This window comes from Oreochromis niloticus, linkage group LG3 (assembly GCF_001858045.2).
Source record: "Oreochromis niloticus isolate F11D_XX linkage group LG3, O_niloticus_UMD_NMBU, whole genome shotgun sequence".
Taxonomy (NCBI): domain Eukaryota; kingdom Metazoa; phylum Chordata; class Actinopteri; order Cichliformes; family Cichlidae; genus Oreochromis; species Oreochromis niloticus.
In genome coordinates, this window is record NC_031967.2 from 53,489,486 (window position 1) to 53,515,715 (window position 26,230).

The window sequence follows — 26,230 nt, forward strand, 5'->3', positions numbered from 1 at the left end:
CTCTGCTAAGTTCTAACTTCGTTAAATTTAATAAATTCTTTCATGGATGCCTGGATGTTAAACTTAATTGTTACACCTGATAGAGCAGCAACACTGATCATTTTATTAAAGCTGAAAGAACAGTTTTTCAACTCTCAGTAATTGTGCAGTGATCATTTGACTTTGGGACCTGCAGTGGAGTTTGGGCCCAGACATGGTTAATGACGCCAGACTTACAGACCGGGTTGAATTAGAGTGAGGCTAACCCAGCCGTTCACTTGGACTACTATGGCATGTAGACTGCCGTTTCCCTAATTTTGTGGAACTTAAAGCTGCAGAGGATCATTACCGGATGGCATAACGACAGACGGACTCTAGATAGTCACTCTGGTCCTTTCTCAATTCTTAAGTACACGAGTCCTGTTGGAACACCAGCGTACTTGATGATGTCACAGGTCAAGAGTTTTTACTGCCATCCCCTCTTAATTTAAGCGTGATTAATATGTTATGAAGCTTAATTTTAATCTCAGCCAAACCGATTTACTCAGGAACAAATGAAACACTGAAATAAACCAAACATTAAGATTTAGAAGTGATCTAAGTGACTTGTATATCATGTTTAACCTCAGTAGCAAAATCTCTCCATTACTAAATAGCAGTGTACATGTACAGGTGACATGTTAGAACGTTTTTATTTTTATTTTAGTGGACACTCAAAAATACCAACCGACAGCTGCTGGGGTTTGGAAGAGAACTGAACAAATATTTAAAATATAATCTGATCTCTACTTATTACCATGCTGTTTTTGTTTACACAGCTACATTCTCACCTGAAAATAACTTAAAAGTTTATTTTGTGACCCAGAAAGAGTAATATTTAATACGGACCATTGCCCCGGATGAACACATTCTAATCGGAGGCGATCTGAACGGCCACGTGGGATCGAACAGGGGCAGCTACCCACAGTGCCATGGGGGACAAGGCCTCGGCGTGAGGAATGACGATGGAATACGTATCCTCGATTTTGCGGTGGCCCTCGCCACCTACACCAGCGGCGGACATGCAACTCAGATCGACTATTGGATGGTTCGGCGGTGAGACCTCAAACAGGTCATGGACACCAAAGTAATTCCATATGAATCCGTGGCCCCCCAGCACCGTGTACTTGTCATGGATACGAAGATTGCCAAGCCAAAGCTGCCCAGATGCCGGACAGGACCAAAATGATTCAAATGGTGGAAGGCGAAGGAGCACAAGGAGAAACTGACAACTATGCTCCTCTCACTTGCAGTAAACACTGACCAACCTGCTGAGAAGATGTGGACTGAAGCGGCGGAGTGCATTCACAACATTGCGGAGGACACCGTTGGTTCAACAAAACCAGGCAGAAAATACATTGAGAAACAGGTCTGGTGGAGGAATGAGGAGGTACAAAAAGCAATAAAAGCTAAGAAGCTGGCCTATAAGACTTGGTGGAGATCGCGAGTGCATGAAGATCTCACCCGATACCGCTAGCTGAAATCGGCAGCAAAGAGGGCAGTGGCCTCCGCAAAAAGACGACACTACCAAGATCTTTATGACCAGCTCCAAACCCCAGAGGGGGCCAATAACATCTACCGACTTGCCAAAGCCCACCACCACGCGAAGCAGGACTTTGATACGAACCATGTTGTCCAAATCAAGGGAGCCGACGGGCAGGTTCTGCGAGACCCCCGGAACATCCTTCAGCGCTGGTCAGATTATTTCGCTGGAATCAGCAGTGAAGAATTTACACATCCGCCTATCCCGCCCGCGGACCCAGTCGCAGGGCCTGTCACACCAATCACCACTGCCGAAGTCCAAAACGCGTTGAAGAAAATGAAAAACGGAAAAGCCACAGGACTGGACGACATCCCAGCTGAAATCTGGAAGATGATGGGCGACCAGGGTACAACATACCTTGCGGCACTCTTCAACCATATCACGGTCGAAGACAAAGGCCCCCGAGCTTGGACATCGAGCATCACAGTGCCCATCTGGAAGGGCAAGGGAGACGTTACAGAGTGCACCAACTATCGACCAATTCCTCTACTCTGCCATGCAATGAAGATTTTCGAACGTGTCTGGAAAATCGGATCCGTCAACTGGTCACAATCACCCCGAATCAATGCGGCTTTGTTAAGGGCTGTGGAACTATAGATGCCATACACGCGGCCCGTTTGCTGACGGAAAAGCACCGGGAAAAGAACAAGATGGTGCACATGGTCTTCCTGGATCTGGAAAAGGCATTCGACAGGGTCCCCCACAAGCTGATTTGGCGATCATTACGAACTCATGGTGCCCCGGAAGCTTATGTGAAATGGACTCAGCTGGTCTACTGTAATGTCACAAGCGAGGTCCGATGTTCAGCGGGAACATCACCAGCCTTCCCGATTACCGTTGGCGTCCACCAGGGCTCGGCCCTCTCGCCCCTGCTGTTCACTGTCTGTATGAACACCGCGACAGCTGATCTGCAATCACCACATCCATGGAGCCTCCTGTATGCAGATGATGTGTGCCTATCAGAAACAGAAAACTGCCTCGCCCTGCAAACCCAAACACAAGCATGGAAAGACCAGCTCTCCGAAAACGGCATGCGCCTGAACATCAAGAAGACTGAGTACCTTGAATGCGGCCCCCAGACCAACAGTACCATCACTATCGACAGCGAGCCGCTGACTAAAGTTGCCCAATTCAAGTACCTTGGGTCCCTTGTCACCTCGGACTGCGAAACTCTACCAGACGCCAGACTCCGTGTCAACACAGCGTGGATGAAGTGGCATCAGGTGAGTGGAGTCTTATGTGACAAGAGAATGCCAATCTATCTTAAGGCGAAAATCTATAAGTAGATTGTGCGCCCAGTGGCACTCTATGGGTCAGAGTGCTGGCCAGCGACGACCAAACATGAACAATCTCTTCACACCAGGGAGATGAAGATGCTGAGGTGGAAACAATGGGGAGTGACACCGATCACAGACAAGCTGCGAGAGGCGAGGCTCCGATAGTACGGCCATGTTGTCCGTAGTGATAAAAATTCCATCGCAAAGACAGCCCAGCAATCAGATCTGGATGGAAACAGGCCGCAAGGAAGACCAAAAAAGCGCTGGATGGACCGAATCAAGGATGATATGAAGGCTGTGAATGTTACACCAGAAGACGCCCTTGATAGGAAGAAGTGGAGGAAGGCATGCAAGATAGCAGACCTGCATTGTGGGATATAAACTGCTAGGAAGAAGAAGAAAGAGTAATATTTAAAAGTTTTTAATTAAGCTCCTCCGCCCTTGCCGCTTTTGAGTTTTGGAAGAAATACATTCTGGGTTATTTAGCTGCACCAAGTCCACACAAGTCACCATCAATCAGTGTTGGGGAGTAACGGAATACATGTACCGCCGTTATGTATTTAGAATACAAAATATGAGTAACTGTATTCCGTTACAGTTACCGTTTAAAAAGGTGGTATTCAGAATACAGTTACTTTGTTGAAATAAATGGATTACACGCAGTGTTGGGGAGTAACGGAATACATGTACCGCTGTTACGTATTCAGAATACAAAATATGAGTAACTGTATTCCGTTACAGTTACCGTTTAAAAAGGTGGTATTCAGAATACAGTGACTTTGTTGAAATAAATGGATTACACGGCGGTACTTCCCTGTTTCATATTGTCGCGGGTCAGGATTATTTGGGTTTGTTTGACAGCTACGTTCTGCTGTTCCAGGCGGCAGCGTTACGGTTTCCATGGTTACAGGGTGACGCGCTCTCTCTCTGTCTGTGTTTCCTGGGTGAGAGAGCGCCTTTTTGTTGTTGTTGTTGTGCTAAGCTAAAAGGCAGAATGCTACAGGCATAGCTCTAAAGCATGTAGCCTCATGGGCAGTGTAGTCGGTGCTGCAGGGAGAATGGACTACCATACATGTTATGTGTCTGTGAGCGAGGGAGGGAGAGAAAGGAAGTCCGAGCTGTCACGGAGCAAAAACGGGAGCTGGAAGCATGTAAATATAATAATAACCACTGCAGCCAAGAAGAGTGCCTGACGAGCCCAGCTGTAAGTAAGTTATTAAGACTCAACTGTACACTGTGTTTGTGTTTTCCGTTGGAGAAGCCTTTTAACGCCTCTCTCTGTCTCCTGCAAGCAAAGTTGACCCAGACAACAAAGTAAAGCTAGTTTTCGGCTACAAGCCCGACACGGAACCCGACGTATTAGCCAGAGGTCCCTTTACTACGTTTCGGAGCCGCGGACCTTCAGTAACAGTAATAAATCACAGCAGTAGTACATTCACGTAGTTGTAAACAGCATGATAATATATTAAGTAATCCAAAGTATTCAGAATACGTTACTCTCATTGAGTAACGTAACGGAATACGTTACAGAATTCATTTTGGGGCATGTATTCAGTATTCTGTAGTGGAATACATTTTAAAAGTAACCTTCCCAACACTGCCATCAATGCATGCTCGATAAAATGGGCAGAGCCAGATCTCAGATCTCAGAGCCAGATCAGAACCACATCTGGTGAGTTTGCGTTCTTGGCTTGATGCGTACTTTGAATTGGAGACATCCTGTTACCTGGAGTAATCTGACGGGAGTTGGACATTTTACAAGGTACTGAGTTCATTTATTTCTTTGCTTTTTGAGTGAAGAACTTAGGGTTTGGAGATCTCAGTGCATTGCTACATTCTAGGGCATCAAACAGGCCTGCAACATAGGGTGTATTTGCGCCGACTTTAGGTTTAGCTTTGGAGCAGTAATTATTTCTATAAGTGGCGGTTTAGGACTTCTGGAGAGACGTCTTTACAACAATCACTCTAATAGAATATTATGTTCAACAGTATCGAGCGCTGGACTGAGGTCTAGCAGGACAAGCACAGAGATGAGTCCATTGTCAGAGGCCAGAAGAAGATTATATATTATGAGTAATTTTTTCTCAAATCGTAAAAATCTCTTTTGTGAAGTTCAGGACGTCATTACCCTAACCCTAAACCTCCTTGGGGGGAAACTCCACCATTTGACCCTGAACTGAAGAAGGTTCTCGGATGAGAGGTAAAATGTCTTCAAGCAACCTAAAGAAGTCCTGACGCTTGTCTTTCTAAGCTCCTTAGACTGCTCAAAAGCATGTTAGCCAGTCGAGTTGAATGGTGCTGTTGTGAATGTTATTGTTAAGCCAAGTTTCCACAAAGATGAAGAGCCACAACACTCCCTCACTGACCTCAAAGTGGAACGAAGTAAGTCTGTTGTCCAGTGAGCACATGTTGGACAATACAATGATTGGAATAGCGGATTTGTGTGGAATAGCTGTTAGTCTACTCCGCACTCTTCTGTTTCCTCTTGCACCACCATGTTTCCACCGTGGGTGAGATCTAGTTGTGGGGGTCGCTGATGGTAGCCCAAGTGAACGATAGATGATCACAAATAAGACTTTTTGTTTGTTTTTTAGTTTTGCAGCTACGGTGGATAAGGCTGAGCATTTGGCTTTCAAATGAAATAAATTAAATACTAATTTTTGGTTGATTAATAAGCTTGTGCTAAAAACTGCTCCCTGAATTTATCTCCCGCATAACGTGGTGTATGCGGTACAGTGCAGCGAGGAATGCCCGGACCTCTACATTGGAGAGACCAAACAGCCACTTCACAAGCGTATGGCACAACATAGAAGAGCCACCTCCACAGGACAAGACTCAGCAGTCCATCTGCATCTTAAGGATAAAGGTCACTCTTTCGAGGATGCCAATGTTCACATTTTGGACAGGGAGGACAGATGGTTTGAAAGAGGAGTGAAAGAGGCCATCTATGTCCACTGTGAGCGACCATCTTTGAACAGAGGCGGTGGTTTACGACACCAACTGTCTGCCATCTATAATCCAGTTTTGAGTTCCCTCCCCAGACGCCTTAACGCCCACTCACATCCTGGGCCATCTGACCTCAGGAATTCACATGACAAGGTGGGGCCAGGTTTCACAATGGGCTCACCCGAAACCCTGGCTGATTAGGTCCCACACCCGCTTTCACACCTTGGCGCATGTGATTAGAGGATCACCAGGGGGTCCTTTGTCCCTCCTTGGGGGGATACTCCCACTGGGTTTAAATCTGGGATTCTCGGCCATTTGACCTTAGAACTGAAGAAGCTTCTCGGATGAGAGGTGAAACGTCTTCAAGCAACTTAAAGAAGTCCAGACGCCTTTCTTTGCAAACTCCTTTGACTACGATGACCTGGATGACTGAGAACCTTCACAGACATACTCTCTGAATTTATGTTTATGCTATGTTTATGTTTACCCTTAGCCAGCAGTTTTAAATTTCCCTCAATGTCGCCTGCTCTGGCCCCTGGAAGACAATTAACTATGGTTGCCGGTGTCTCTAGCTTCACATGTCTGAGAACAGAGTCGCCAATTACCAGAATTTGACCCCCGGCTGGTGTGTCACCGAGTGGGGAAAAACGGTTAGACACATGAATGTTTTGGTAGTTTACCGGAGCTTCTGTTTAGGATTATTCTTGCTGCTCACCATCATCCAGCTGTTTTCCGGGCTCCTCGGGACAAGCTGCCAAGCAGCTGTTACCATTGCCTGCACTGGCTACAATGGCCTGGCAAGCTGTAGGTTTTTCCTGGGTTTGAAGCTGAGTCTCCAATTCAGTCATTCTGATCTCCAGGGTTGCAAATATGCTGCATTTATTACAAGCATTGTTATCACTAAAGAAGGCTGAGGAGTAACTAAATATCTGACACATTGAACAGGAAAGTGTGTGAGGGACAGGTGAAGAGGCCATGCTGCTAGTGACTTGGCTACGAGCTAAGCTAGGGAATCCCGAAAGACACAGTGAGTTAATACTATGACTATACAGGGAGTGCAGAATTATTAGGCAAATGAGTATTTTGTCCACATCATCCTCTTCATGCATGTTGTCTTACTCCAAGCTGTATAGGCTCGAAAGCCGCCTACCAATTAAGCATATTAGGTGATGTGCATCTCTGTAATGAGAAGGGGTGTGGTCTAATGACATCAACACCCTATATCAGGTGTGCATAATTATTAGGCAACTTCCTTTCCTTTGGCAAAATGGGTCAAAAGAAGGACTTGACAGGCTCAGAAAAGTCAAAAATAGTGAGATATCTTGCAGAGGGATGCAGCAGTCTTCAAATTGCAAAGCTTCTGAAGCGTGATCATCGAACAATCAAGCGTTTCATTCAAAATAGTCAACAGGGTCGCAAGAAGCGTGTGGAAAAACCAAGGTGCAAAATAACTGCCCATGAACTGAGAAAAGTCAAGCGTGCAGCTGCCAAGATGCCACTTGCCACCAGTTTGGCCATATTTCAGAGCTGCAACATCACTGGAGTGCCCAAAAGCACAAGGTGTGCAATACTCAGAGACATGGCCAAGGTAAGAAAGGCTGAAAGACGACCACCACTGAACAAGACACACAAGCTGAAACGTCAAGACTGGGCCAAGAAATATCTCAAGACTGATTTTTCTAAGGTTTTATGGACTGATGAAATGAGAGTGAGTCTTGATGGGCCAGATGGATGGGCCCGTGGCTGGATTGGTAAAGGGCAGAGAGCTCCAGTCCCACTCAGACGCCAGCAAGGTGGAGGTGGAGTACTGGTTTGGGCTGGTATCATCAAAGATGAGCTTGTGGGGCCTTTTCGGGTTGAGGATGGAGTCAAGCTCAACTCCCAGTCCTACTGCCAGTTTCTGGAAGACACCTTCTTCAAGCAGTGGTACAGGAAGAAGTCTGCATCCTTCAAGAAAAACATGATTTTCATGCAGGACAATGCTCCATCACATGTGTCCAAGTACTCCACAGCATGGCTGGCAAGAAAGGGTATAAAAGAAGAAAAACTAATGACATGGCCTCCTTGTTCACCTGATCTGAACCCCATTGAGAACCTGTGGTCCATCATCAAATGTGAGATTTACAAGGAGGGAAAACAGTACACCTCTCTGAACAGTGTCTGGGAGGCTGTGGTTGCTGCTGCACGCAATGTTGATGGTGAACAGATCAAAACACTGACAGAATCCATGGATGGCAGGCTTTTGAGTGTCCTTGCAAAGAAAGGTGGCTATATTGGTCGCTGATTTGTTTTGGTTTTGGTTTTGAATGTCAGAAATGTATATTTGTGAATGTGGAGATGTTATATTGGTTTCACTGGTAAAAATAAATAATTGAAATGGGTATATATTTGTTTTTTGTTAAGTTGCCTAATAATTATGCACAGTAATAGTCACCTGCACACACAGATATCCCCCTAAAATAGCTAAAACTAAAAACAAACTAAAAACTACTTCCAAAAACATTCAGCTTTGATATTAATGAGTTTTTTGGGTTCATTGAGAACATGGTTGTTGTTCAATAATAAAATTATTCCTCAAAAATACAACTTGCCTAATAATTCTGCACTCCCTGTAATTAATGGTCGTGTCCAAATTCATGGGCTGCATCCTCCTGAGGACCCGGCCTTCGCGGTCTACGTGGGCCGGGTCCTCAGAAGGTCGGATAGGCCGGAAGTAAACGGCTGTGAAATTGGACGGTCTAGCCTTCTGATTAACGTCACCGCTGTCTCGGTGGAGTTTAATAAACTCGGCCGTCTGCTCCTTGCTATGTAAAATATAACAGGACACTGGCGTAAATTCTCGACCATCTCACACTTCTGTTTAATCAGTTTTCTGTTTGACGTTTATTCAGTGGTGTAAAAACCAAGGAGGAACCCACCCGGGGGATTAATAAAGTTTTATTTTATCTAATCTAATCTAATATCTTTAATCTCAGCCAAACCGATTTACTCATGAACAAATAAAACACTGAAAAAAGCCAAACAATATCCTTTTTAGGTTGTCTAAGTGACTTATATATTACGTTTAACCTGAGTAGCGAAAGTCCGCGGTGATCTGAAAATGATGTGCCAGGAGTTGTGCCATTCTCGGCGGCTTCAGTGACCCTCGAGCTCTCGGTTAGCTATCAAGCTGGTGGGTAACAGACGTCTCCGAAAATGTCGAAGCACTTTTGCAATTATGCAATACCTTGATAAACCGAGCAGATATTTGAAGTTTACACACCCACATTCTCGCCTGAAAATATGACAAAAGTTTATTTTGTGACCCAGAAAGATTAATAAAAGTAATTTTAAAACTTAGTAGCGGCCGCCATTGCCGGAAACTGGAGTTTGGCTGGGCCGCAGTATGAATTCTGGGATATGGTGGGCCACGAAGGACACACCCAACCCATCCTTCAAATTCGGGGAAAAGGAGGACGCATTTGTCGGCTGCATTCGGAGGAGTCTACGAATTTGGACAGCCTTCGGCAAGTTGCTGTGACGTAATCGGTCTACAAATGTGGCCTCAGGAGGAATCAGCCCATGAATTTGGACACGACCAATGAGTGAATCAACAGAGAGTGTGCTTCGGATGAAGCATGTGAAGATTACACTATGAAATAAGATGTTATCTGGAAGTTTTTAATTAAATTGGGTTTTCAGATTACTTTTTGCTAAAGCATGTATTTAGGGCTGGATCAGGTGACCCTGAATCCTCCCTTAGCTATGCTGCAATAGGTGTAGGCTGCTGGGGAATTCCCATGGTGCATTGAGTATTTCTTCTTTAGTCACCTTTCTCGAAGGTGTTTATACATTTCTCTGCACTGAATCATTTGTTCTATTAATCTCTGGCGCTCTTTCACAGTTGCCTTTTATCCTGTCTTTCTCCCTTCACCCCAACCGGTCATCGCAGATGGCCGCCCTTTTCTGAGCCTCTTTTTGCTGGAGCTTACTTCCTGTTAAAAGGGAGTTTTCCCTTCCCACCGTTGCCAAAGCATTTGCTCATATGTGGTCATATGACTGTTGGGTTTTTTTCTGTTGTTTTGTTGTAGGGTCTACATTGTAGTGTAAGGGACACCCTACAGTGTATTTAAATAAAGCAATTCAGCGAAAAAAAATAAAATAAGTGGAAAAAATGATGTACTCATATTACTATGTGTTCCTTGTTCTTACAGGAGAGAGATCAGAGAGCTTCAGAGGCTCTCTGCAGTCTGCACTCTGAGAAACTCAAACTCTTCTGTCTGGACCATCAGATGCCAGGGTGTCTCGTCTGCTGTGCCTCAGAAAAACACAACAAGCACAGATTCAGACCCATCGATGAAGCTGCACAACAACACAAGAAGGAACTTCAGGAAACTCTGGAGCCCTTAAAGAAGAAGTTAAAGGTTTGTGAAGAAGTTCAAGTGAAGTTTGATCAAACAGCAGAACACATTAAGGTCCAGGCCCGACACACAGAGAGGCAGATTAAGGAGCAGTTTAAGAAGCTTCACCAGTTTCTAGCAGAGGAAGAGGAGGCCAGGCTGGCTGCACTGAGGGAGGAAGAGGAGCAGAAGAGTTGGATGATGAAGGAGAAGATGGAGGCTCTGAGCAGAGAGATAGCAGCTCTTTCAGACACAGTCAGAGCCACAGAGGAGGAGCTGAGAGCTGAAGACGTCTCATTCCTGCACAACTACAAGGCTGCAGTGGAAAGAGTCCAGCGCTGCCCCCTGCTGGATGATCCACAGCTGCCCTCAGGAGCTCTGATAGACCAGGTCAAACACCTGGGCAACCTGACCTTCAACATCTGGAACAACATGAAGGACATGGTCTCCTACACTCCTCTCATTCTGGACCCAAACACTGCTCATCCACAACTCATCCTGTCTGAAGATCTGACCAGTGTGAGACGAGGAGGAGAGAGGCAGCAGCTTCCTGATAATCCAGAGAGGATTCATTTGTTCTACTCTGTCCTGAGCTCTGAGAGCTTTAACTCAGGGACTCACAGCTGGGATGTCGAAGTTGGAGACAGTACAGGGTGGGAACTGGGTGTGTTGGCAAAGTCTGTGGAGAAGAAGAAAGAGTTACGTGCTGGATTATGGAAGATAAAATTATGTGAAGATAAATACTACGCCCACTCACCATCAGCTCCTCTCACTGCTCTTGTAGTACAAAAGAAGCTCCAGAAGATCAGAGTGAATCTGAACTGGAACAGCGGAAAATTGTCGTTCTCTGATCCTGATACTAACACACACATACACACCTTCACACACACTTTTACTGAGAAGATGTTTCCATATATTCGCACTCGTGAAGAAGTGAAGGTGTGTCCATTGAAGGTGTCAGTGTCATGGAGCAGGTGAAATGAGGATGATTATATTTCTAATGTTGTTTCCTCTTATTAAGTTGTATTTGTTCTCTCACTGACAAATTGTAATAATATAATCGTGATGAATTGTAAGACTGCACAGCTTTGGAGCGGGACTGCTTTTAAGATCCAATTAAAATCAATGCACTCAAAAAGATTCTTTGGAAAAGAGTTTATTCACTTCATCATATGAACAGCAAGAACATACATACAGAGTATAGCAAAACACACAGCAGAAAGGGAACAAAGCAAAACCACCTGGGGTGTACAGCCTTTAGCACAAACAGCAAAGGAACACAGAGACAGACAGAAATAAGAAGAAGGAAAAAAAGCATTGGGGTGTCCTCTGGTCCTCCAATATATAGGGACCAAAATCCCCGCCCCCTGATGCTCAGTAACTTTCCCACCTGTCCTCCAGTCAAAACAGCAACTGCAGGCTCGGATACCGGCCAAGGTCCTGGCAAGGGTCACTAGGGACTCTGGCGAGCCTTTGCTTTGGCTTATCATAATAGGTCAAGACACGGTCAAACATCGGACATAAATCCTAACTATTAAATCTTACAACAGGCAGTCAGCATAATCTTTTATTATACATATATTATGGTGATCCTCATATATAAAATATCCCAGTGTGGGTTTATAGTGTTTTTGTGTATGATTGTATAGCATTAAAATTATCCTTAAGGTGATTTTATCGTAATGTGTTCAGTATCTCTGTTATAATGTTACTGTTTTAGGTTTTTTTCTCCTTATCTTTCCTCATGTTGTGCTTTTTCAATGTTATACCTCTCCAACTTGTCTTCCCCATGTAATGTTTGTGTAATGTATGTATGGTCGGAAGGGTAAGACGGCGCTGGCACGGATGGCAGCCTTAACCCAATTTCCCTCGGGACGAATAACGTATGATCAATCAATCAATATTCAGTTGGCTTCTCGAATCAAAAAATGTTTTTCGATTTAATGATCTGCTAAAGGGTGTGAAGAGCCATGGCCTGGTCCCACAGGCCATGATGCTGGCGTGGATGAGATCTAGGCTCCAGACAGCCAGAGTGTGAGAGCCCAAGGAGGACCAATAGAGTGGAAACTGTGCCACCCTCCTGGGAAGAGCTGAGGAGAGCCACAGATGAGGGGTCACCCAGCAGTCATGGAGCAGAAGCCAGAGGGGGCTGCAGTGATGAGCCTGCGGGGCTCTGCCGGCAGCCAGCTCTGCCAGAGTGAAGCGAGCCCCAGGCCCGGATGCCAGAGGGCCCCACCCCCCCGGAATGCACCCGACTGAACCACCACTGCCAGGCCCTGCAGCAGCCACTGGGAGTGAGCCGGTGGCTGCTGCTATACTTGAACGCTCACCACCAAGAACCACCAATACACCTACGTCTCCCGGCATCACCGGGAGTGTGGTGTGGGGAGATAGGCATCCATACTTCGGAGGGCCTGAGATGTTCCCACAGAGGTGGAGTCTAAGACCCGACCTGACATATAGACACAGACAAACAGACACACACAGACACAAATGTGCATTCCCACCCTCATGCACACATATGCAAATACTCAGCACTCACCCGACGTGGAGACAAACTGAAATGAACACTATACACTGAACACCGAGAAGACTAAGGAGCTCATCGTGGACTACAGGAGGAATGCTGACCCACATCCACCCATCCACATTAAGAGGACAGCTGTGGAGCGTGTGAGCAGCTTCAAGTTCCTGGGAGTCCACATCTCCGAGGATCTCATCTGGATGACCAACTGCTCCAAGCTGGTCAAGAAGGCTCACCAGCGACTCTTCTTCTTGAGGACTCTGAGGAAGAACCACCTGTCCTCAGATATCCTGGTGAACTTCTATCGCTGCACCATCGAGAGCATCCTGACCAACTGTATAACAGTCTGGTACGGGAACTGCTCCGCCTCGGACCGGAAGGCGTTGCAGAGGGTCGTGAAAACTGCCCAGCGCATTGCCGGAGCACCACTTCCTGCCATAAAGGACATCTACAGGAAGCGGTGTCTGAAAAGGGCTGGGAAAATCATCAGAGACCCCAGTCACCCATCACATGGACTCTTCACCCTCCTGCCCTCTGGGAGGCGCTACAGGAGCCTCCGGACTAAGACCACCAGGTACCGGAACAGCTTCTTCCCCACAGCTGTCAGACTCCTGAACTCTGCCTCCTGACATCTGACCCACGTTAAACTCATGGACTGAACATACACACACCCACACACAATGGACAACTGTACCCTCAAACACACAATAATAACATGGACTGAACCACCACTCACAACCACTAGCACTTTATATAGCCTCTGTAGAAATTATCCACATACAGTGTTGGGGAGTAACGGAATACATGTACCGCCGTTACGTATTCAGAATACAAAATATGAGTAACTGTATTCCGTTACAGTTACCGTTTAAAAAGGTGGTATTCAGAATACAGTTACTTTGTTGAAATAAATGGAATACACGGCGGTACTTCCCTGTTTCATATTGTCGCGGGTCAGGATTGTTTGGGTTTGTTTGACAGCTACGTTCTGTTGTTCCAGGCGGCAGCGTTACGGTTGCCATGGTTACAGGGTGACGCTCTCTCTCTGCGTGTTTCCTGGGTGAGAGAGCGCTTTTTTGTTGTTGTTGCTGTGCTAAGCTAAAAGGCAGAATGCTACAGGCATGGCCCTAAAGCATGTAGCCTGATGGGCAGTGTAGTCGGTGCTGCAGCGAGAATGGACTGCCATACCCGTTATGTGTCTGTGAGCGAGGGAGGGAGAGAAAGGAAAAGTCCGAGCTGTCACGGAGCAAAAACGGGAGCTGGAAGCATGTAAATATAATAATAACCACAGCAGCCAAGAAGAGTGCCTGAGGAGCCCATTTGTAAGTAAGCTATTAAGACTCAACTGTACACTGTGTTCGTGTTTTCCTCCGGAAAAAATAAGTTCCGTTGGAGCAGCCTTTCAATGCCTCTCTCTGTCTCCCGCAAGCAAAGTTGACCCAGACAACAAAGTAAAGCTAGTTTTCGGCTACCAGCCCGACACGAACCCGACGTATTAGCCAGAGGTCCCTTTACTACGTTTCGGAGCCGCGGACCTTCAGTAACAGTAATAAATCACAGCAATAGGACATTCATGTAGTTGTAAACAGCATGATAATATATTAAGTATTCCAAAGTATTCAGAATACGTTACTCTCATTGAGTAACGTAACGGAATACGTTACAGAATACATTTTGGGGCATGTATTCAGTATTCTGTAGTGGAATACATTTTAAAAGTAACCTTCCCAACACTGTCCACATATCTCACTTATCTTAACTGCACTACTGTATAGTTCTGTGTAAATAATCATTCTGTACATATGATAATTTTTAATCCTACAACTGTTTATAACTTGCATAGTTCACATTTCTGTATAACTGTATATCTCAGATTTCTGTATAGTTTTTATTTCATATTTATATCCTGTTCATAGCCTGTACATAGCTTGTACTCACTACAGCCTGTACATACTTATAGAATATTTATAATGTACTTCATACCGTGTACATTATAACATACCACAATAGACCCATTTCTGTAATATACTTACATATCTATATTATTGCTAATATATATTGTAATATATCTATATCGCGGCTAAAGCACTTCTGGATGGATACAAACTGCATTTCGTTGCCCTGTACCTGTGACATGTGCAGTGACAATAAAGTTGTATTCTATTCTATTCTATTCTATTCTATACACACAATCACACTCAGAATCAGAATCATTCCTCAAACATTATCTATACCCCAGGTTCAGGCACCCCTGCCCCCAAAGGGGGAAACAGCACCAAGACCCAGGAGATCTCTTGTTCCTTGGGGAGGAGACAAGGAGACTGTCCCTGGCTCTGCAGTAGCAGGGAGGCCCTGTGTCCCAGACCCCAACCAGACAGCCAACACCTCCTCCCAGCCCGTCCACCCCGATGACTAACAGAGAATCGGAGTGTGTGAAGACCCCATACCCTAACAAGTACTAACTAAAAGAGACGGATAAGCCGCTATCACCATTTAAAGAAACAAAACAAAACACAAGCGTTGGTCAGTAAACTGAAGTCAAAAAGAGATAAGTGACCAAATACACTCCTCTCCACAGAGCAGGAGCAAGCAGTTACAAAATACAGCTCACTAGCTGCAACCACTCACATGGCACTCTGGCACCAGAGCTCACCTTTCTCTTCCCTTAAATACCTTTTCTTGCTGATGTGAGGCAGCTGTATAAAAGAGAAAGGTGGCAGAAGAAATTGTAGGACACGGCCAAACAGGCACCTTCAGGAGTCCCTGCTAGGGCCGTAACAGCCTGTTTGTTCTTCGATGTTATGCTGGGCCAGTGAGAAGGTCTTCCAGTTTACATTTGGACCATCCATTGACAAATGAATCAGATTCTGGAAGCCTATATCAGAACACCTTTTTTCAATCTTCTCATACATTTGCTCTGCAGTGTGATGACCCATGAAAAATAATGTCAGGTACCGCGATTTTACTTGGTTATCATTCCATATTCTCATGTGCATGTCAGGCTGACATTCCTTCATTTCCCTGTCCAGACTTTCATCAAAGAGACGTCTTTCTTGGCTTTATCTTTCATTAGTGACGAGAAATGACGAGCAATCCTAAATGCAGTGAGGTATGCCACTTTACTCTCTTCACCAGTAAACTGTTTTTCTATGTCACTGTCAGGAAACATGCTTATGAAAATATCCCCTACATTCTCACATGATTTGTAGGAATAGTGGCTCATTACAACTTTTGGCGTCCACCATATTTATCCCTTTGGAGCTGAAGCTCCATTTAACCCCCAGTGTTGCAAGGCACCAAGATAATACTTAAAACGTTGCAGATTGCAAAACACATAAAAATGTAAGTAGTATTCTTCTAATGAGGTGGTGACACCTTTGCTGCTTTATAGCCTTTATTCAGACTTCTAACTGCACTTTTGCACATTGTGCTTTTTTCCACAGTGCTGATACAGCAGTATTCTTCATATTTACACAATACTTGTGCCATATCTAATACCATACAATGACTCCCTTGGCCTTAAAAATGATATTTCTTTAGCATGGAACAAAAAGTAGTTGGTAAAAAGGAACTGTCCTCCAATAAACTGTTCAGTTCCCTGAATTATGAACACATATGACAAGGACAGAATCCATCATGCTAATAACACCCCTGTTGTCTGTTCCTAGAACCACACCTGAGCTTATTTGCTTCTTTTTTTAAACCTATTTTAACAACTTGATTTTCCTAATAATTTACATGTTGGTGAAGTAGAATCACCTTTGTTTAACCTTGATTATGTTTCTCTAAGCATTGAGGCACGCCACTTACAATGTCACCATGACAAACTAATTTGTTATTTTAAATGTTTGATAATAAATTGTACTTTGAGCATATTTGGGTTTTCTCATGAAAAAACCAACAAACAGTCAACAGATGAAAACAAACTGTCAGGTAAGTTATGCATCATTAATTTATTAATGATAAAACTTATAATGATGATTTAAACTATCTTTTAAAGACACAATAGATATAAATAGATTTAAATATTCAAAAGTATTGGATATGATTCCTTGTATACTAGTTACTAATATACACAGACCAAACTATATTAATTAATTATTCAACCTGCGATAAGAAACCTTAAATTGTAAATATGGATGACAATAAATATAGTAAACTAGTCATGGTGATGATATCTGTTATACAGAAGCAAAAAAAAAAAAAAAACTGGAAGAAACCTGTTTACTGCTCATCATGCTGCTCTCAAGTCAGTATTATTAAAAACCTTAAAAATTTGAAAAATGGCTTGAAAACACTCTGAGACCAACTGAGGTCATTTGGGTAATCAGATTACATGTGATGTTTGTTTAAAATGTACTTCTACCAACCATATCTACTACAAGGACAGATAAAGAAAATCTTTACCTCCTCATACTACATCAAGCCAATTGGAAAATTCCAACAGTTTCTGAAAGCAACAATCCTCCTTTTGTCAGTTATATTACGATCAAAATTATCATTGTGTTTATCCCAGGTGCGGGTCAACATCCAAATATCATGAAATAACACAGAAAACAATACGGAAAAGGCAAAACAATAAAAAATGAATGTTGAATGAAAAATCAGTTCTCTGTAGAGCTGCATCTAATACCAGCGACAGGTTATGCTTCAGAGGGTTAACCATTACGATCATTGAGCTTCGGTGAGAATTTTGGACAGACAATGAGGACTAACTGCAATAGCTGGTCGCATGACAGTCACGGGACGCCGACGGGTAAAGAGATCGTTTTTTATCGGATTACGTTGTGGAAGAGAAATTGTTTAAGCCACGTTTCCCAAGTAACAAAGAGCCGACGGATGGCCTGGATTGCAGCCATTTTAAAATATTTGAAACGACAAATAGATTGTGTTGGCCTGTACAGGAGACAAAGGAAGAAAATTAACAACAGCTGTGAAATGGAATAGTCCAAATAATCAAAGTAAATGGGACCTGGGCTTGTCGCTGGGTTCTGAAGTTACTAAACATTTTTTGAGTGTATGCACTAAAACTTAGGACCATATAATAATAAATACGTGCGTTATGAAAGTTGGGCAGCACGCTAACATCCTTACTCCACTCTGTATGCTCGTATGGGTCTGACCCTTTAACTCCTTTGATTTTTTCCTCGTCCTTTTTTTTTGCCTTTTCGTCACGTCTGTCTTTGTACGGACCTGCCGTGTTCTCCGTCGTTTTGTACATAACTGTTTTTGGGGCAAATAAAATGCAAGTAGGGATTAAAACCACAGAATTAATGATTACCGGTTCTGGAAATACTAGCGCTTGATGCAGTGTTTTGATTTTGTTGCCACGGGTACCCACAAAGCAATGCACGAAAGTCACGTGGTCTGTCAATCTCTATTGTGCTTTGTACATTGTGTTTTTTCCACAATGTTTACACAGTAGTATTCCTAAAATTTAGACAACACTTGTACAATATCTAATTCCATTCAATCAGTCCCTCTGCTTTAATAATGATATTTCTTTACCAGACAACAGAAAGTAGTTTGTAAAACCAAATTGCTTGCTAATAAAAACTTCAATTCCCTGAATCATGAAGACAATTTATAAGCACACACTCTATAATCCTTCCCGACTTCTTCCTACTAACCATGTTGTTTGTTCCTAGAACCACATCTAACCTTATTTGCCTTTCTTTTAAAACCTACTTTAACAGCTTGATATCCCTAATGATTTGAATGCTGCTGATGTAGATTCACCTTTATGTAACCTTGCTTATGCTTCTTTAAGCATCAAGACACGTCACTTACAGAATTGTTTAAAGTAGCATAGGTATGGTTACATGACAGAAAAATGCCACTACATTCAATTTTGGGAGATCTCGAATAAGAGATCTTAATCTTAAATTACAGAAGGTAAGGTGAATAATCATTAAACTGATTTTGCCTTTGACCAAAGCTCAGAACATACAATACAAGTATAATACTTGTAATACTAGATAAAAGTTTACAGCGTTTCCTAACTACAATCTCTAATCTGAACTATCATTAACTTCACGTCTCGATTTTCTAGAGGATATTCACTCTGTTTTGGTGTCCTCATTTGACAGTAAAATCTGTTAGAAGATCAAATAAAAACCTTGTTTAAAGTCAGCTTCAGACATGTTAGAATTTATTCTTTTATAGGACATAAATAGACAGAGACTAGACTAGAGATGGCACCAGAAGTATGGCTGACTCTCTGAGAGAAAAAAACAGAGCAACCAATCAGTTATTAGGGAATGACCACCGCTCGCTTTACAGGCCTGACAAGAGATGGTTGCCATGGTGATGTTTGAAGCAATGTCTCCTTATAGGGAGATGTCTGAAAGGTGCAGGGGATGAAACATGAGCTTTTGAGCTTTTTGACCAATCACGTTAGCATTCTGTTTTTATGACCTGTAATAAAAGTGTTTACTGTCTGGGTGTGGCAGCACTCTGTGTCTGAGCCATGGTATCCATGGTACCACTCAAAACTAATTTAAAATTCTAAATGTTTGATAATAAATTATAAAGAAGTATCATTTAAAACATATTTGTCTTCTTCTCTGAAAGAACAGTCAACAGATGAAAAAACAAACTGCCAGGTAAGTTATACATCATTACTTTATGAATGATAAAACTTATAAATGATTATTTAAACACTTTTTAAGAAATGATAGATATAGATACATGCAAACATTGAAAAACTATTGCATATGATTATTTTGCATATACATATTAAATATATACCAAGCAGCTATTAGAATGGAGATAAGAAATTTTAAATTATAAAAATCTTATATCATAAATAAATATGGCGCAGTAATCGTAATGACTGTATCTATTATACAGACGCAAAGAATGGAAGAAACCAGTTTACTGCTCATCCTACTGGTCTCAGGTCAGTAATTATTATCTTAAGCATTCAAATTATAGCATATGAACCATTGACTGTAGAAAACACTACACAACACAACACAAGTAACTAAATTGTCTTATGTAAACTGCATGTGGCGTTAAATAGGAGCTGATATAGACTTTTGTTAATGCTCCAATAAATTCTTTAAAATAACTTCAACATTTTTTGTGATAAAATCCTTTTAGAATGTTTATATAATGTTTTAAACAAGTGAATGCAGGTATTTTGGTATAAGGAGAAAAAGGTTTTCTCTTTGTACTTGTGGCTGATGTTTCATAAATTACATTTTAAAACCCTTACATGTAATCAAATTACCCAAATGGTTTCAGTCTGTCACTGTGTGTTCATATCATTGGACACGGGGATATAGCAGACAGGGGAGACAGCAACTAAGGATTACACAGAGACATAAACCATAAGAGAACTCTAACAAAGAAACCAAAGACTAGAAATGATAAATAATATAATAAACTCAATACCCTGGGTCAACGATCCAGGCATCCTAACAGTTGTCTGGCTCAACTTTGCTTGTGACAGGTGTTGAAACAGAACTTGTTGTTCAGACAGTTCCGCAGTATATTAATGACTCACCTATTGCAGTTGTTCTCCTGACTGAAGTTTGGTCTGTTTAAAGCATCCTGCCACGCAATTACATTTGTTCCTAACTGTCATTCAGTGGAAAAAAGCTTCAGCATCTAGGCGATAGTTCCTGATTTCCCGACGGCATCTCCTGCGCCCCCACCGATTCTCCTGGGGCAGGAGTCAGCAACCTTTAACACCCAAAGAGCCATTTGGACGCAATTTCCACGCAAAAGAAAACACTGGGAGCCGCAAATACTTTTTGACATCTAAAATGAAGATAACACTGTATATATTGTTTTTTATCTTTATGCTTTGTGTGAACAACTAAGGTGTGCTGCTTATGAAATCCATGAAGTGCTACAGACAAAATTACATGTTATTTATGTAATTAACACATTTTGAACTCTTAAAGAAATATAACAAAAGGAAAGACACCCAGCTGAACTAAAATGATCCATGTAGCAAACAAAAACTGTTGTGAGCCACCACCCTTATATCTCCTTTGGGCTTTTGGAGCCTTGACCTGACTTTTAAAAAGTAATTGAAAAAAAGCACTATGCTGCTGAAAGATAAAAAGTAGATATTTGCAAAATTCAGCCTAAATATGTATTTTACCTGGTTAATGTGTGTGGCGGCGTGGTCTGTAGCAGCACTGCAGACCACGCCGCAATCACGCCTCACATGCCTTAACGTCTGTGCTATCTGTACTGTTGTGTTGGTGTGTGTCGGGCTGTGAGCTTTAACACCTCCTGTATGCGTACAGCAACTCATAGGTTTGTAGCTTAAACCTATTCGCTGGAACGTTCAAGACAATTCAACTACACATCAAAAAGCATTGAAGACCAAGTAGAGTTCTTTATGATTCTCGTATACAAGGGAGACCAACCGGACAAGCGCCGTTCCTTCGCTTGACCCCAGTTGTTCTCGTCCGCTCCCTCGTAACACTGCTCTTTTATTGAGGTTATATGAATATGCATAGGTTCATTAACATATGACGTCTACATACAAACAAAGAGTACCTTGCCTGTGCGTTGTGTAAGTGTGTGTGAGTGTGTGTGTGTACTTGTGAAGTCTCCCCAAAGCTGGTGCCAGGAGTCTAGCGGTCCATCTAAACAAAAGGCTCTTATACTTAACCAGATACAGAGTAGGTGTCCTCCTATACCATAAATCAGTAAGAGCAGATATAACCTCTCTCCTGACCCTAAGTTGTGTGTGCATGCCAGAGTGCTCTGGGAGGCACACAGAGTCTCCATAGACTACTAAGGATCAAACCTCTACCACCATGACATTGATTATAAAACTCTAAGCATATATGAGTAGATATTTCTAAGCATAAATGACAATCAACAATACAAATCTAACAGCAACCGTGTGTGAAAAGTGGTCAATAAAGAGATGCTGAAAAGCGTGTTCATGCAAACATTGTCGGGTTTGCTGTGGTATGTTTACAATAGGTTTTCTGCTCCTGAACCTCTGCGCACAGCGTCTGCAAATCGGGGCTGTACAAAGTCACTTCATCTTTACGCAGGACTGTAAGCTGTCATCTGTGAGGCGTGAGCGGTGTTTGTTTTTAACATAGTTCACGGTGGAGAAAAGCTGCTGAAATAATGTGGATCCGAAGATCCATAATTGGCCTACCTGGGGTTGAAAGTCTCGATAAATGCACAGCGTTTCAGCGGGTATATCGGCTTCCGCGAGTGTGACGCTTATTTTGAGCGATCAAAATATAATAGAATATAATTTTATATTTATATTTCAATATCACAATAATCTTCGAATTTAGAACTACAAGTTAAAAAAGAACTAACATAAATAAAATACACTTCAGCTAATTACTTCGAAAAGATAATTTATTTTCCCAAACCACGCAGAGCCGCACTAAAAGGACTAAAGAGCCGCGGCTCCGGAGCCGCAGGTTGCCGACTCCAGTCCTGGGGTATCCAACTCATCGATGGTGGCTGGGATTGCTGCACCGTGGCATCACAGAAAGAGCTGTGTTTTTACCATCAAGGTGACAGCGCCGTGCTGCCTTTGCAGGGAAATAAAACCTGCCAGCGGCTGACTTTCCAAAATGTGTTAAAACACAAATGTGTTAAAATGTGTTAAGACACAAACACAAATAACACAAATGTAAAAAAGAAAAAAAAGAAAACAAACAGAAATCTGTATCTGTAAATATGTAAGGCGTAAAAGTAAAACACCTGATGTACCCAGTCCAGTTTCACCAATAAAAACTTTTTATCTTTCTCAGGAGGACTTTCCACTCTTCCTCCCCACTCCAGAGAATACCACTTTGTGAACCAGCTGATGACCTGGACTGAAGCTCAGAGTTACTGCAGAGAACACTTCACTGACTTGGTCACCATCTACAACAGCAACATCAACCAACTGCTTTTCACAATGTCACCAAGGATCAATGATTATGCTTGGACAGGTCTCTATAATGATCGTTACAGCTGGAAGTGGTCCATGGAGGGAAAACTTTTTTATGTTGGCAGTACACATGAATTTCTGATCTGGGCTAACGGCCAACCAGACTGTGCAAATGCAAATGAATACTGTGTGGCTCTTCAGGGACAAACACAGATGAATGATAGACCCTGTGGAGATTCTTACCCTTTCCTGTGTTACAATGGTAGGAAAAAAGATTTGTTGCCCTAGTTATCCTACGATTTAATGAGATTCATAACGTGCATGTTCTTAAATTAATTCTTATCTTTAATCCTTAACAGCCCAAAATACAAGTTACATCTTAGTGATGGAGAACCAAACCTGGTCAGCGGCTCAGTCGTACTGCAGGACATACCACACAGACCTGACCAGTATAAGAAGCAAAGAGGAGAAATCCAACATCACGCTCACTTTGAATGGATCAGGGGTTCAGTATGTGTGGATTGGCCTCTACAGGGATCACTGGGCCTTCTGGTCTGACAACACAACCTCCACATTCACTAACTGGGGGCCTTCTGAGCCTAATAATTTCGGTTCAACTCAGTATTGTGTAACAATGTATTTTATGTCAGGGAAATGGTCTGATTCCGCGTGTGAATTGAGATACAATTTTTTCTGTTTCACAGGTGAGGTCCAGAATGCAAACACTGTAAGATCCTGTCATCATGTAAAACACTAATGTTTGTGTTTTTATATGTGGTTCATTTTTAGCAGTGACAAAGCAAACAGTGGTGAAAATGAAGCTTCAGTCAGAGGCAGACATGCACAGCACAGAGATCCAGCAGCAGGTTTCACAGCAGGTCAGCAGTTCAGTCACCAACACAAACTTGACACAAGTTCAAACTATGCTTCATGTTTTTCATCATCTGCACATTTTGTCCAGCTGTCAGGCCTCATGCTGTCAGAAGGACTGACAGACTTCAGGATTCTTTGGAGGAAAGTCCAGAGTTACCATGACGACCAGTTGAAGAAGCAGGATGTGGACGGTGACTGCAAAACTGAAGTCTGACTGGACTGAACCACTTCATGTGTGAAGTTAACAACATGCTGTGCTGAGCTGTCTCATCCTTTAAATCTTTCAATATCTCAGAGTGTAAAGTTCCACCAACAGCTCATTTGTTCAGCTGCAGTTGTAGTTTGGTAGAAATTCTTTAATCAGAGGTCCACTCACTAGTTTTCCTGATAGGCTCTAGTCTCTTGTTTCGTTTTGCATCATGTCTTTCAACACTTTAGACACTGTCCTTCTGTGGACGTCACTGCACAGGCATTGTCTGTGTGCATTTATTAGGATCCATAGTTCTGTTTGATTGTGACAGCAACCTCTGCTGACTTACGCAAATGGTAAAGAAGAAAGTGAGGAGAGCCAGAGGTCTGCTTGAGGAGGTCAGGGTAGACAGCAAAACATTGTATTGTTCATGTCCTTTTTCTACTTTTACTGTTTGATAACTGCAACACCTAAAAGTGAGACCATAACAGTCCCAAACCTTCCTGATATAAATTTGGATGATGTATGCATTGATGTCCTTGTATCTGACACTTCACTGTCCCGTTGGGGGAGCAGAAAAGTTGAAGAAAATAGAGCAGCTGATGAGTTAAGTGAGGAAGTACAGGTAGTCTTACACAGGGTTTTGTTTGTTTTGCTTCATTCTCTCTGTTCAAGTTTGAGGTCAATGTTAAAATCAGATGTATTCAAATTCAAAAGGACTAAATGTGGTTTCTACTATTGAACAATAGGGAAGTAAAACAGCTTTTAAAGCCATAACTTCATAACATAATCAATGACCGTAAATAGTCCAATCCCAATTTTCCCACTCATACATGAAAGCTTAAGGCAGTCTCACAGTGAAAGTGGAGGAGCCCGAGGTATGTCTGCAGACTTTGACTAAAGTAATATAGTTTTGATTATAACCACAGGTCACACAACAGCAACAAAAAAGATCTTTCCTAAATGATCATGAAAGTAACTAAGTCTGTACATCATTGATCATCAATAAAATAAGATAAGGAACGTGAATTGTTCTTTTTTTTTTTTTACCTCTAATTTTTTCAGCTTATAGTTTACATGAGAGAAGATATTTGAAAATATCTTATTGTTGCAGTTTGGCGTGTTGCAATCACATAATTTCCTTACTCACAGAGTGAGACATTAAAGCTGTTCCCATTTTAACCTGTTGACTTAGAAGAAGATGATCTGTGGATGTCTCTAGACAGCTGACGAGAGCCAGCTAAACAAAAAAATAGCTGGTTATAAGTTAACAGTACTTTCACTCTGATTAGCAGTTTCTTTACTGTTCCACAATATATGAGAGTTCATTCGCTAAGTGTCAGAGTCCAGCAAATTTTCATCCACTTTAAAGACACACTGTTAGCCTTTGCAGTAATTTCCATAGCTTAGTACTGCAAAATCAACAGTAAAAAACTCTAAAGGATGTTAGCAGTTTAGTACTGTAATTTGCAAGTAATTGTGAGAAAATTCCATGAGATTACATTATTTTTACGGTAACTCACCGTACTCATGGAAACAGCTGTAAAATACAACAAATGTAACAATTGGTGATGTTACTGAGATTATACTATTATACCATCTGGATTTCTGTTGTTTTCTACTGTAGATCTAAGAGTAACTACTTAAATCCTCATTCAGAGTGTATTACTATAAAATGCAATTCACTGTGAGAGCAGTATAACATATAAACTACAATATACAGCATCATTTTTAACTTAAGGAGTAAGTTGCAGCCACACTAAAATTGAATTCCTTGAACTGAATGGAACCTCAGATATTAATAAATATATTGTGAAACATTATTACAGCCCACTTTGTATCAAACAAACAGTCTCACTCTTACAAAAAATAATATTCAAGTATAAGTATACTTTAAAAACTAGAAAACAAGCAAGTTTTTTAGTTTACTTTGTATGTATTTTCTTCCTTTTTTTTTTTTTTAGACCAAATTACATTTAAGCATACTTTAAGTACAGTTAGAAGTATACAGAAAAGTATAAGTACATTTAGTCTATACTTGTAGTATAGTAGTGCTTGTAGTATACTATGTAGTGTGTAATTTATTTGTATTTATTACTAACCTCAGGTTAGTAGACAGACATGACAGAGGGATAGGAAATCTTGAGGCCAGGAAAGTCAAATGTAGATGCAGACACTCTTTCTCATCTGCACTTGGATATAGAGAAATATGAAACTGCTTGCACAGAGGAATTTCTGGATGAGGCAGTGCAGGCAGTCCTGAACGGAAGCCAGGTGGCCAGGCAGAAAGATGTTGCTTGGGTAGACATGCTCAATATCTCTTCTCTGGACCCCCATCAGCAGCCTCATATCAACTCGCTGAGCATCAGCCATGATGATCTGGTTAAAGCTCAAAGAGACGATTCAGCCATTGGCCAAATCCTCCAGCTAAAACTAGATGGAACAAAACTGATGAATTACGCAAGATGGTAAGAGGAACTGCCCATAAACTCCTCCATGAGTGGGTTAAGTTACATCTTGAAAATGACCTCTTGCCAGTGACAGAAGACAATTAGTACTTCCTGCCAAGTACAGGACTTTAGCATTAAGACATTTGCATGACACGA

At 42.2% G+C, this 26,230-nt stretch overlaps 1 protein-coding gene across 1 annotated transcript; it reads left to right on the forward strand.

Annotated features, from left to right (window-relative positions):
- The first annotated feature begins 19,548 nt into the window (after positions 1 to 19,548).
- On the forward strand, positions 19,549 to 23,648 carry LOC112845984 (putative C-type lectin domain family 20 member A). The gene is made up of 5 exons (XM_025905159.1): positions 19,549 to 19,588; positions 22,440 to 22,823; positions 22,921 to 23,172; positions 23,266 to 23,288; positions 23,523 to 23,648. Exons 1-5 carry the CDS (start codon positions 19,549 to 19,551, stop codon positions 23,646 to 23,648), a joined length of 825 nt encoding a protein of 274 aa, XP_025760944.1.
- The last annotated feature ends 2,582 nt before the right edge of the window (positions 23,649 to 26,230 follow it).

Excerpts from the sequence above, each read along its gene's own strand:
- LOC112845984 (XM_025905159.1), top strand. The coding sequence starts at position 19,549 with ATGGAAGAAACCAGTTTACTGCTCATCCTACTGGTCTCAG. Across the intron at positions 19,589-22,439 it reads GCTCATCCTACTGGTCTCAG|GAGGACTTTCCACTCTTCCT; the intron begins GTCAGTAATTAT and ends TATCTTTCTCAG. Across the intron at positions 23,173-23,265 it reads TTCTGAGCCTAATAATTTCG|GTGAGGTCCAGAATGCAAAC; the intron begins GTTCAACTCAGT and ends TCTGTTTCACAG.